Here is a 13,762-nt window from a genome sequence, read left to right on the forward strand (position 1 = left end):
GCATGCGTCCCGCGGCATCTCCCGTTACAACCCCCATACGCGAGCTGGTTTCCACCCCCGTTGAGCCACGTTCAGGACGCCGCGTACCCCTCCATGCAACATTCATAGCACCATCAATATTATACGCGCGAAATAATAACCTGTGCATTTATTATAAGGGAGATGGTGTTTTCTAAAGGTCGGCATGGAAGACAAAAAAAGGACCCCCCTCAAAAAGAAAAGAAAAAATACGTGAGAATCGTGACAAATTTGCGACTGTCATGCAAATTGATTAACGCGTGAAGAACCGTGAGAGGAAGATGGATCGGCAATTGTGACTTGTCTAGTAATCGATCAATGAGAAAAAAAAAAAAGAAAAAATTAGAAAGTACATAACTAAAGAGCGTATCGCGCCTGTATTAAGTCTCTATTGTGAAACTGAAAGGTTTCGCGTTCGTATCGATACACGTCGATCAACAAATGGATAAAATATTCAAATATGTGCATAAATGCGTACAGTATTTATGCATATATTTGAATACTTTACGTCATGCGTGATAATTACTCTTCATTTACATCGTCGAGATAAGTTAGAATAGTGTGACGTTAAAGCAAGCAACCTTGATGTGGATCATTGACTATCGTGGAAAAAAGATATGTCTGTTACGAAACTATATCTGGCGAGGCTCATAAACAGCGTAAACAGCGACGCGAGAAATCTCGTCTTGAAATTCCGGTTTTCTCACAATTCAGACGGCAGTTGGCGTTCGATAGTCATAGACTCGAACGAAAAGATCGCGCAACAATCGTGACGACTATTGTGATAAACGCGCGTTAAAAAAAAAAATAATAGTAACTTCAAGTTTAATTATGAAATATATTTTGTTATAATCAATAGTGTAATCTTTCCTTGTTATCGTTGTGATAACGTTACTACGCTTATCGCGGACGTTCGTCACAGCGCTCACATAAGTGTGTTAAAGTTTTGAGTCGCTGAAGGAAATCTGAACAGCGTGACAGTGCAATTGCATTAACTTGCAGTCAAAGAGGAGAAAATTGCGGAGCGAGCCAATTAGAAATTCTCGAGATGATAAGTGAAATCGCGTTTCCGTGATAAATCGCGTAACGAGTCGTGGTAACAGAAGTTACGGAAATCGATTTATATATCATGGTGTTGGTTTTATCGTCGCTTGATTTCGACGCCAGTTCAGTTGAAACTGTCAATGTCGGAATCGCTTAGGTTACATACAAAATAGATATATTATATACGTATAATCTCGCGGTGGACGTAATTAAAAATCTCATTAATACCGTATTCCGTCGTCTTTCATCATGTCCAAGCGACTGTCAAGATCGTTGCTGACTAAAGAAACCAAAGATTATTTGTTAAGGTAACGTTTATTCAGCGCGCGCAGATGGACTGAATTGAATATTTGTGCATGCATAAAATAGATTAATTAAAATCGATATTTCAGTAAAAAAAAAAAAAATATGAACACGTTATATAAAATATATTAAACGCTATTCTTTTCGTAATATAATTTTTTAATTGTATATAAATCGTCACGATATGTCCGGTCCCTGTTTGCAAAATAATTGTGTCCGGTACTTTGGCATTCGCGTAAAAGCACAATTGTATGAATAAACTTTTTAAGCACACACTTTTGGGGACCTGTATTCAACTGGATGATACCTATAGCGACCATATCCGACACACGAAAGCATCCGAAAATCATTAGTGGCAAAATGACTTTAGGTAAGTTCGATATAGCTTTACCGGTGGGACCTTTCGAAGAATTCATTCACCGACTCTTAATAATCGCGACAGAGCGAGTTGATGCGCGACTAACAGAGGGGAGGGAAGGAGACGGGGCTCGAGGGGGACCCATAAAATAATTGCTGCCCGAGCGCAGCAAATAACCGTTTATTTCTTAATGAGCGGCACGTTGCGAATGTCTGGGGTGCATACCGACCTAAAACGAGTCTGCAAATAAAATGTTACAGTAAAATGTTATAAGTTTAATCACGTTTGATCTCTCAAACGCGACCGCTGTTCCAAAGTTTCCCCACCGCGGACCTTGTAAATATATATTTTCCAATCAGAGAAATTACGTAATCGAATAGGCGGCTCTAATATTCATTCGGAATAATGACGAAATGCCAAGATGATAAATTGCGTGGCGGTACATTTGCTATTATCAATTTGCATGTTAAATAACTTTTTATTTAAATTTTTTTTATTTCAGATCTCTTTTTTGTTCGTATTTTTTTTTTTTTAGCCTTGACCATGTACTCTCTAGTGTTCATGCGGTTCGCTTGGAAAGTACAGCCGCGAAATTTGTTGCTGTTCGCATGTCACATCACAAATACCGGGGCTCAGCTCACGCAAGGTTACAGATTCCTCGATTATCATTACGTTCAGAAGAAAGAACCCGAATAGAGCAAGTGTGTAAGAGGTTAGTAGCTGTGAATAATGTTATTACAACGATATGCTCACTGAAAAATGTATAATATGCAAAATGCTAAGTAATAAAACCTGTTTTCTCATGCCACCGGGTTTTTTGGTATGCTATCATTGGAATGAGATAAAATTTATATACACGAAGGGGGTGCTTTCTATTCTCATGAAACATAATAAATCGCGTACGCATATTTAAATTTACTATGCGCATAAAATGTCTATTAAATTTATTTACCGCCGTAAGAAATAGAAAATTGTTCTTTTAATTTTATTACTCTCATTACCGTGTATAAAAAAAATATATATATATATATATGTAAGTGTGTGTGTAAATATGAAATATATACATATGTTCTTTCCGTTATCGGAGCATGTTATCAACCGGTAACGCTCTGATACTCTCGGCAAACTTCATCATTGCTCAACAGATTTATTGCAACAATCTAAGATGCAAAACAATGGCAGCGTGGGGCGTTAGATTTAACCGCTGCAATTATTTTAAAAGCATGCGCGTGAGCATGTAATATATTATAATAATTGCTAATATATTGGAAAGCCAGCTCAAGGGTTTGGCGCAATGTATCCTGGCGCAACATTGTTAACAATGTTACGTACACCCGAACGATTCCGCTTATTAAATTACTCCGTTACTATTCTTCTCAAGATTGTAACTAACGCGCGGTATTTACGATTCTATGTTCGCGTGCTGTAAGATTAACTCGCATGCTCCGAGATATTATAACATCTTTGTAAATTATCTTTCCCTAATCACAACAGAGACGATAAGATTTTTCGCAGTGCTTCCAATACGAAACATCTGATAGGATTATTTGAACAATGCTGTTCGCTGACGTATTATTTATTTTAATTGTTTCCTCGGTCCGTGAATATTTTGATAAATTAAAAATCAACTTAATTCGAATAAGAGCTTAATTAGATTTTTTTTCCCTTTAATTTTTATATGCGTAGTTTTTTTTTCTTTTTTTTCCTATAGGTTCAAGCTTATTTTTTTTTTTTTCGAGCACTCGATTTTACCGAGTATCTTAAAAACAACTTGTACTCCCTCATTTTTCGGTATCTTGTTTTTTATCTCACGTGTTACTCTTTCCTTCGGAAATCGTTACTTTTCCGTATCTAAGGGGCACAAGTTTATTCGACTCGGCTCCAATTCGGCAATACGAACGAATGTATAAGGAGAGCAATAATTTTCTGGGGTGGTCTCTCGCGCGGCGATACTACAGGGGCGCGGGCACGGCATGGCGGGCACTCGATCGTGCTAGGGTCATTTTATGGGATCTGGCACGGATCGGACGCACGAATCTATCCTTGGTATTTCCCGAATGCTAAGCCGCACCACGCCGTCCTCCGCTCCCCCGACGTTTTTCCCTTCGTTTCTCGTTCTCTCTCCGTCCAGTTCCGTCCGAAGATATAAAATCCACCCCCGACCGGCTGAATAAATATATATGGCCTTATTAGCCCCCAGTGCTTGGCGTCGATCATGCGACACGCCTCGTTCGGCGCTCCTTTGCCGATCGTTGATGAAAAATGTTTCAAATGACGTCGCCTGATTATATTACTACGCTCTTCAAGATTTACTTGAAAGTGAGAATTATTCATTTTTTTTTTTTTTCTTTTTCCTAATTTTTCCTAAATTATTCGTTTTTATTTTTAAATAGAGTCGCGCGTAGAGTATTTATTCCGCGCGTGTCGCGCAAGCAGCACGAAACTGACGCACCGTTGTAGAGATACCTGAATTTGTCCGTATTATCCATTACCGCTCGGTCCGGCGAGTCAGAATAATCGCCTTCTGCGCCTCGACTCTCGATAAGACAAATCCGGCGTTTTCCATTCACGTCCTGCGGGTTTTGTCGTGCCCGCGCGGAGACAATCGGAGAATCGTACCGAAGAGGGACGCGGAGAAGACGAGGAGCGACAGGGAGAGAGAGTCCTTCGGGACTGATTTCACAAACAAATGCCGCCGATTGAATCCTGGCATGTCGCAAGATGGATCGCTCTCTTTGAATCACAGATTACCAGCCGCCTCTGCCTTCCATCTCGCCTCGACGTCGTATCGTTCCTTCGTACCGCCGCGGCGTACATCGTCCTCTCCTTCGCCCTCGCCCTTCCTGGTTTGGTCCTCGCTCTCTGCGAAGGCGCTTCCACCTCCGTGAACGGTTCCCTTTCAGCGGGCAGCTCGGCAATTTGCCACATGCCTACGCAGCTGCGACCCTCCTCTCTTTCTCTTCCTCACCCTGTCGCTTCTGCCGTCCCGTATCGGTCGAAATATTGTGAGATTGCCGAATTAATACCCGAATTAATTAAACATTTATTAATTAAGTGTTGAATAAAAATTAAAAAAAAAAAAAATATTTAGTAAGATATTTTGCTATTGAGTTTGATAATTTTTAGATGGAAATGAGGAAATAAAGATTAAGAACGTTGAATGATGTAACGTGAAACTGCGAAAATATATTGGGGGTAAAGCAAAGCCGCTGATACAATCGAAATTGTACGAAAGACGGTAGCGGTGTCTCGAAAACCGCCGTGCGGATCGAAGAACGTTTCCTTTAGCGCGTTCGAAATAATTCGATGAAAAGGGGGAAAAGGGCGCCACCGCGAACGAAATGAACTGTAAAGCAGAATGCTCGGATTGTAAAGCCGCGCCCCCGCGGAGTTACATGAACTGTGACCGGTGGGAAAAAAAAAAACGAAAAAAAAAAAATGAGAGAGGAAGAAAGAGAGAGCCGAGGGGAACAACCCTCGGCCCTGAGACTTTTCGACGCTGGGACGATCTTTAAATTGAGTGCGTCAGCTTATGACGCCCGTGTAAAGTCTTGCAGGGTGGATTTTTGATTCGCGTGCACGAGCGGGAAGACTCGTGAAATGCGTGGCGAATTGCGCGCTCGTCGCCGGGGACCCCGAGGGTGAAATGAATCAAGCACACCCTCGCCATGCTGGACATACATTAGGCTGACACCGGACTTACCATTCGGAATGCTGACGATTTCTTATGTCAGGGATGAAAAGAAATAAGTGTGTTTCCCTGGAAAATCGAGGAAATATTTCGTGCAAATGTACAGAGCCTTGGGTGTCGTAGTTATTTAAAAAAATAAAAAATAAAAAGAAAAAAAAAATATATATATATGTTGCGTTGTTTAAGACGTACTCTGTTGAATGAGATAATAAAAACGTGAATGTTAGGCTATTATAAAAATAATGAATTTCGAGATTTGTCGAGCACGGCTACAAAAAAGATTATTGGAAAGCATCACGCAGAGTTTAACGCACCAACTGCGAGATATGTACCATTCCTGGTGGATTCATAAAAATCTACTTTAGTCACCCCTGTAAAATAACACGGGAGTCAGGGCGCGTGCGATCGTAAGCGCACTGGAGGAGCATAAAACGCGATGCGTTAAAAATCATGAGCGTACCCATCTCGCCTGTCATTTCTCGTTACATAAATATATAAATTTGTTAACTATTTTTTTTTTTGCTTCTGCGAAGACTGTCGTAATTCGTCAGGGAAACAAGTAATTTCGAGGAGCGTTATCCCTACGTGACGAAAAGAACGTGTTGCTCTCAAAATATATAATTTTATCAAACTCGTTTTGTCGACTATTAAAAGTATATTAAATAAGGACGAGTGACGCTTGCGAGAGTCGCGAGCATGAAATAATTTCGACGGAAAGTGCAAGTAATTTCAGAGTAAAAAAAAAAAATTTTATGTTTCCCAAGGATGAGTTTACGACAAATAGGAAACGAAGATTTCACGAGAAATGACAAACGTAAGAGTGCGAAAGGTAATGGGGTTGGACTGACCGGTCGGCGTACTACGACGGGATGTTTTCGTTCGAAGGGGTGGGACAACGTAGATGGCAACATAATCCCCGATCGAGGAGCCTGGCACATGGGAACATGGGGGACATCTTATCTTCATATTACACACCCGTCGTGGTGCTCAACCTAAATTGTCACCAATGTGTTTCCGCGGATATCTCTTAGCCCAATAGATTACAAACTCTCTCGATTACAATGCGGTGAAAATCTTTTATATTTATAGCTCGCTTACAAATATATCCGCGGAAATATTGAACACGAGCGAGATAACTTCCCGCTGCCGTCACTCTTAAGTTTCTACCTAACCGAGGTCGATTTTATTCGAAGGTACTCCACCACCTTTTCGCAAAGATACTCATTTTACGTTCTCATTTCAAGTATTCCGCGCGGTGTATTCGTTGCAATTTCTTTCGAATAGATTCTATCACGCAAAATCGATATCTTATAGGATTAATAAATGTCACATCGACTCCGCGATTGAATCGATCGATGCCGTATAACGCGCACTTGGATTACGTTACTTTAAAAGTTTCGCAGAGGGTAGTAAACAACTTCTGCTTCGTACTGCGCGAGAATCACACGTGCTACCGCACGGATACGGAAGTAGATGGACGCGCGTGTACGTTCACCCGCACACACGCCCGAGCTCGCATATAGAACGATTTCAGCGACTGAGGATGGTTTATGACCCGTAACCTTTCTGTCCCCTCCGCCCCTCCTCGCAACCCCTACCTTCGCAGATCTCCACCCGCTCTATCCCGCGCAACGTGACTCCATCCCTCTGTAAACTCGATCCAATATATTAGGGTTAGCTTCAACGGGAAGAAGCTATCGACGCCGACCTACCGAATCGCCGTCTTTGCCATTTCTGCCGGTCGGGCTTTCAGACTCGATAGTTTGCCTCCCGATAATCGACAAAGAAATTAATAGAGCAGGTAATCAGCTGCGAAAGAAACCGCGCATGCCGTAGGCGGTGAGGGCCCTTCGATTAATTCGTTGTATTTTATAATTTCCACGAGAACGGATAGATACGCTCTCGCAGGAAAATTGATCGTGCAATATAAATTTAAACGAAATACGATCCGGACAGACGAATCAAAAAAAAAATTTAACCTGTTTGAATATCTCGAATCATGAAATATACAAATTGTTTAATAATTAATGCAGCCGTAAAATAAATAGTGAATTACCGGTTAATAATTATTTTTGAGCAAACATTTATAAATAGAGAGGGAGAGAACCGCAAAAATATGTTGCTAATATTTGAAATTATGGTTTTTTATTGTCGCGTGAGTTACGATAGCACACGATTCGCTTCCCTTCGATTTCCATTTTCTCCGATATGCAGCACTCCGACATTCTACCCTTCTTACGATCGGCCGCTACAAGGGACTCCGGTACGTTTCGCCAGACGCTGGGGTTGGCAACTTTGAAGGATATTTTTTATTCATGTGACGTGTTTGAGGGCGCGGAAAAACACATTCTCCGGATCCAGGCTAGGATCGAACCAGGGGAATCGTACCTCCATCTACGTCTCTCGACTAGAATCTTCAATTTTAAAATTCTCCCCGAGCCAACAGTCTACAGACTCTACAGTCCCACCCGATCAAGATAGACGAGTCAACGTAAAGCAATTCGATCGACGTGCAAAAGTTGGATAACATTGACAAGCTTTAACATGCACGTAAAAAAAAACTTCTTTTCTCAATTTCTTTTTTCAAATAGTTCTCGTCTTGATTTAATTATTACAATTTAAAAAAGAAAAAATTAATTTTTATATCTTTCCGTTATTTTTATCCGTTTGATAATTATGACAATTAATTATTACGAGACGACTCAGCATGTTTCAAGTGACAATTACAACTTCGAAATGATAATCAGACATTACTTTTAATCGTAGAAATTTTAATTATCAAATAAAGTTGAAAAATCTTGAAATAAATATAAAAAATATTGAGTTCCGATTTTAGAACATGATACGAGCGCTATTCATTTTTTTAATACGATCGTAGGGTAAAATGCTAAAAAAGCTCTTTTGTTAATTGGTCGCTTAAAACCGACGGACGGGGAGATTTCAGAGGAACTTGCGAGACGCAGCTCGTCCCGTGGGATATCAAGGAAATTCTACGGATCGGAAGTCTTTCAAATATTTAGCAGCAATATCCAATTTCTTTTCCTGTATCCCCCACAATTCTTCATAGTTGATTTGCCGAGGCCATCGTTCGACTAAAGTCCACTATCGATCGATCGCGAGTATATCTTTAATTGAAAAGGTCTTACAATTTTAATTTAAAAAAAAAAAAAAAAAAAAAACAGCAAAACTTTCCTATTGTGTACTAAAACGTTGTATAATAATAACAATAAAATTACACCGCGACGAATAAGAATAATTTTAATTTTCATATCGAAACTATTTTTACGACGAACGAACGTGGAGCAACGACATGTTTATAATCGAAGGAAAAATATTAAATGGCTACGTTATGGAACTTATACGATAGATATCTTTTAAGAATTTCGGAGTGACATAATAGGAGTTTTCTTTTGGGGGTTCCTTATTTCAATCAAGACCTGTCAGCAGAACCGGGAAAGTTAAGACACGGTACCCACGTGAATAACTCTTCGGTAAGTTGTTGGTTTCGCCAACAGATAATTTCAGTGTACAGGAAAACTACGGATATCAGCGACACATAGTGGCTCGTCAATTTGGAAATGACAAGACGGCCGGGTGCGCGGACGCCGGCCAAATGGAACTTCTAAATGGATAAGATATAAGAGTTAACACTCGAGCGAAAGGAGGAATTAGGTGTCTGATGTATGAGCCACCGTCATCTACCCGCTCGCTTCCGATGAAGCATGCGCTCCGTAAATGATGGTGACATTTTCTTCGGATCGCTCCCTTTGAAAATGTGATAAATCCAACGGGTTGCGAGACTGTAGAAACGTCACCATCAAACTCGTAGCGCGGGGGCTTTAACGCGCGTGGGGAAAAAAAAATCGGGGCAGGGCTTTTCGCGCGCGTCGCCGAATATTATCCGCGGAATTATTGTCTCGATTTAAGCTAATCCCGCAGGTAAAAATTGCCCGAGAATTGATACCGTCGCATCGCGGAATCGATGAACCGCAGAGACGAGGGGGAAGGGAAGGGGAGGGAAGGCAATTCCCTTCGCGCAAAGTTTGCAGATTCGATCTCCGCGACATCGACACGAGCAAACGCGCACAAGTCAGGGGAGTAGAAGTGGATGGCAGAGTGATGCATGTCTCGTGTACCAAGGGGGCGAGGGGATGGCACGGAAAACGTGATCCCGTGACTGATCCGTGAAAGCGTGAAAGGGTTTCCACTCCTTTTTCCACCCCTTTATCCACTCTACGAGAACACGGGGGTGTCGCGAGGCAACGATCAATCACTCTGTGCCACGGCACCCGACGCACACCTCCCTTTCCACCTAACTAACGTCGCCACCCTTTCGATAGCTACCCGTATACACACGAAGAATTTTCGCTAATATAACCAAAATGAGCCTTTTCAAATCGCACACGCGTCTGACGCAATATTCTCTATATTATCTACACACTTATTGTTTATTCTCCCTTAAATTATTCGTCTAAGATTCAAGTACTGTAAGAGAATGAGAAAAACGTCATTACGTCGGCGATAAAATATTTCCTAGCCATTAATGCCAAGATATAAAAAGCGAAATTACATTTCCGCGGATGGATGAATTCTAGATTAATTATTAGAAGCGACATATTAATTTTTATCAAAGTGAAACACGTCGGGAAACCTCCGTGCCCTTTGGCGCAGATTTTTCTACCCGCGAAATATCGACAAGCATAAAAGGTAAGGAAAGAAACAGGGAAGAAAAGAAGTACGGCTTGACCGGGGAGAAAGAGAAAAAGAGCGACGAACGAGTGGCGATTAAGGATCATAGGGAAGCGGGCACGCACTGGAAATCGTAGGTCAAGATATCCAATGCTGCTTTTACGGGCCGCGTCCGTGTCGGGAGATACTAAAACTAATGTATTCATGAGATAATTATTTCTTGCATTTATTACGGGGCTGTAAAGTTTTTATTGGATTCTGGCCGGGCCGGTGAAGCGCGATGCGCGTTTACAAAGTTAGAGACGACTTGTTCTCCCACCCGGTCACCCTTCCCTCTTCTATTTCATATAGGCCCGTTTACGGCACATTTAAGGACAGTTTCTTAGCCTCGGATCATGCCGATAACCTCCGAAACTCAAACAAGCTAGCGATATCTGGAATGCTAAAAGCATTCTTCAGTAATGTTCAACTGCTTTAACCGCCCGAGCAGTATTTTCGACGACTGCTGTGCAACGCGAGAAACGGAAACCGCTTTCGACCATGCGCCTTAAACTGCATCGCTTATTTATGTATAATAACAGTTCAAGTATATTCTTAATAATTCCAGAATAATATTAATTTGCATATATTAAAAAAAAAAAAAAGAAAATATTTACGTCCTATATTCGATCAAATTATATTTGTTAATGATCAGGTTTTAAACGTTTGAAAAAAAAAAAAAATATATTAAAAAACACAATACACATCTTTTAAATAAATGATACTAATAATTTCATGTATACAATTAGTCTCTATATGCTACAAAATTAAATCTCTACTTTTAACGTGCTCATTTTTAATATTTTTCATTTCATACGTGCTAAGACGCGGCGAGTTTATCAAAAGTCCTCTTACCCGCGCGAGCTTTGCTCATCATTTCGGTTCTCCATATAGCGATCTCTATTTTTACAGAAGCACAGAACTCAACGGCCCGTATAATAAAACGTTTCTCGCGCACGGGTAATGCAACCGTTCTCTCTCTTAAAACCCGGGGGATGGTATTAATGCCGCGCGACAGAGTGATTAATTGGAAGCGCGGCGCCGCGCAAGAATATCGACGACAGCGCGGCTCGTCCGAGAACGAGGAGTCTTATTCTCCTTTGTACATCCGCCAATTATATCTCTTTAATTAGAGTCACTTCCGCGCAACACCGTCTCAGACATTAAATAATAAAGAGATGCTCGTTAAAGCCTCTTTTTTTATTTATTTTATTTTTTTTCACCCGTGGCTCGCTATTCTTTTTCTTTCTCGCTTCAAATACGCAAATCCTACCTTAATGACTAATTAAAGAGTTTGGTCGGAGATTACGCTCCAGCGTCTACTCTATTAATATCCTTGCAGCTGAAATCTTTCTTACCTAGTCCTTCCTTTTCTATTATTATTTCTTTTTTATTAAAATCGACACCGCGAAAGCGGGCAACGTAAATAATGAGAAATATCTAATATCCTAACTTCGCAAACACATATTAAATGTTCTTTAAACATCTTTTGGACTTCCTGGTTACTCGAAACTTTCCCAAGAAAGTCGTTTAAAGATTTCAATCTGATTCAACGTTTTATTGGACTTTAACGTCGCAATCGAGAATTTTTCTGATACTCTTTTTCAATATTATAGAACTAAGAAAAAAAAAAAAAAAACGAAGAAAGAAAGAACGGTAAAAAGTAATATGAGTACTGATCAGACACTGTCCCAAAAGGACGTATGTGCTGGTGGAATATTAACAACCGCGTCTGCAGATACCAAAGAGAAGGCATTGCACCTTCCTGCTTCCGTCAAGTCAGAAAAATATATCAGTTTCTTTTCGTTTTTTTTTCTAATCATAACGTACCATATACATTTATTTCTTCGTATAATATGAAAAGCATTTTAATTAAAATAATTTATAAAGAAATAAAATGTCCGATAAATTAAATAACGTTGTTAAAAAGTGTTGTAAAAATTCCTGAATAGATATTTTTACTAGACATTTTCTTTCCCTTCCCAAATAAAGCGAATGAATATTCCAAAGCAGATATTTGTTTTATATACTGTGCTACTTACCGGAAGGATGAGGGGAACCTGGAGAAATCGGATTTTCCTGATGCGAGGAACGTTAAACCAGGGAACGATCGATGTTGTAGGCGCAAACGTCAAGACACGAGATTTTCGCACGTGTTCGCAGACCCGTCTATGCGATTCCCGTCGTAATCCCTGCACCGCCCGCGTCCGAGCTTTCGTTTCTCCCTGTAAAAAAAAAAAGAGGCTCAATTGAAATCGGCTTTCCGAAATTGCGCCGCCCCGTCCCGCGAGCATCCCCAGGGAAAGAAATGCAAACACGCCAAACGCGTGGTCGAGGAAAGAAAAAAAAGGGAGAAAAGAAGACAACGAAAGTAAAAGGTTCGCGATTGAAAGAGATGCAAGTGTCGTTACTCTCAGGATCGAGAGAGACCCTTGTATCTAAATCCAAGATAAATCCAGGAAAAGCATTAGATGGCTTTAAGTTCAAATAAGCGTACTGTTTACACGCGATTGGTAAAATATGAAAGAGATAGCGTTTTTTTTAGTTTGAAAAAAATAGGTTATGAAAAAAAAATTAAATAAATAAAGGTTATGATTGTTTAGTTCTTTAGCTTAATATCTTTTAACTTGACTTCGGTATCGATTCGATGTTGCGAATCTCGCGATAAGGAATGAAAGATAATGTAAATAGTAACAAAAGTATATAAGACACAAGTAATTAATATTATATATATGTATACTATATGTGTGTACTCATTGTCTTGCTGGAAAATTAATTAATATTGTATATAAATGTAGTAAGATTTGTAATTTAAAAAAATATGTGCTGCTGATACTTTTAAGTATATTGCAATTAATTACCTTGGTTCTAATTATTGCTAACTTGTTAATTGTTGAAGAGACGTACGGAAGTGCGTGCAGTTATGTAGAAAATTATTTCACAAAGTGAATGGCTACGACATCTGCTGTAATTACGCGGTACTATAATTACGTCTACTGACGAGCAATGTATAGAAAATCAATCGTAGCGCCATCGTACGAAAATATTTTGAAATAAATGTTCTTCTAATAAATACGAATTTTCTTTTTTTTTCTTTTTTCCTTTTAATTATTTTGTACAATTAAAACTTCGAAGTACGAGTTAACTCACCACTTTCAGATGTCATATAATCCTACGCTTCAGCGTACATATGAATAAATGATACGTGATGTATTCCATAAATTAAAAATTTACATATAATTTATATTGTGAATCTATTAAAAGTATCACCAACTTTTGTAAAATATCTAATTGAAAATTAATAAAATGCTAGTTACACGACATGTTCTTTCACCCTTGAGCTCCACCATAAAACTGACTACCCTTTTCCCTGAGGCTTGAAGTATGGAAAGCAACAGGGAACGTAAGCTCCACCCCATTTCTCACTCCCAAAAAAAGATTAAACTACATTTAAATAAGTTAAACTAAATTTAAAAAATATATATATACGTTATATATTTCTTTCAAATTTATAATAAAAATACTGCAAAAAGATAAACGTTTCATTGCACTGCAGTTATGTAAATATCAATAAAATTGTGTAAAAATTATTAATTTATAATATATTATTTCTTTTAAAA

The 13,762-nt window shown here is 39.5% G+C and overlaps 2 protein-coding genes across 2 annotated transcripts in view; one reads left to right on the forward strand and one right to left on the reverse strand.

Moving 5' to 3' along the window:
* Positions 1-13,762, reverse strand: part of LOC139107161 (zinc finger protein 90) — a 124,006-nt gene that overhangs the window by 38,953 nt on the left and 71,291 nt on the right. The window contains exon 6 of the mRNA XM_070664509.1: positions 12,185-12,367. The gene's annotated coding sequence lies outside the window, so the exon portion shown is untranslated. The remainder of the gene's footprint in view (positions 1-12,184; positions 12,368-13,762) is intronic.
* On the forward strand, positions 368-3,365 carry LOC139107160 (mitochondrial pyruvate carrier 1-like). Its single transcript, XM_070664508.1, has 3 exons — positions 368-1,370; positions 1,635-1,735; positions 2,259-3,365. The coding sequence occupies exons 1-3, from the start codon at positions 1,312-1,314 to the stop codon at positions 2,417-2,419; spliced, it is 321 nt and encodes a 106-aa protein (XP_070520609.1). The 5' UTR covers positions 368-1,311; the 3' UTR covers positions 2,420-3,365.

The sequence above is a fragment of the Cardiocondyla obscurior genome, linkage group LG12 (genome assembly GCF_019399895.1).
Source record: "Cardiocondyla obscurior isolate alpha-2009 linkage group LG12, Cobs3.1, whole genome shotgun sequence".
NCBI lineage: Eukaryota > Metazoa > Arthropoda > Insecta > Hymenoptera > Formicidae > Cardiocondyla > Cardiocondyla obscurior.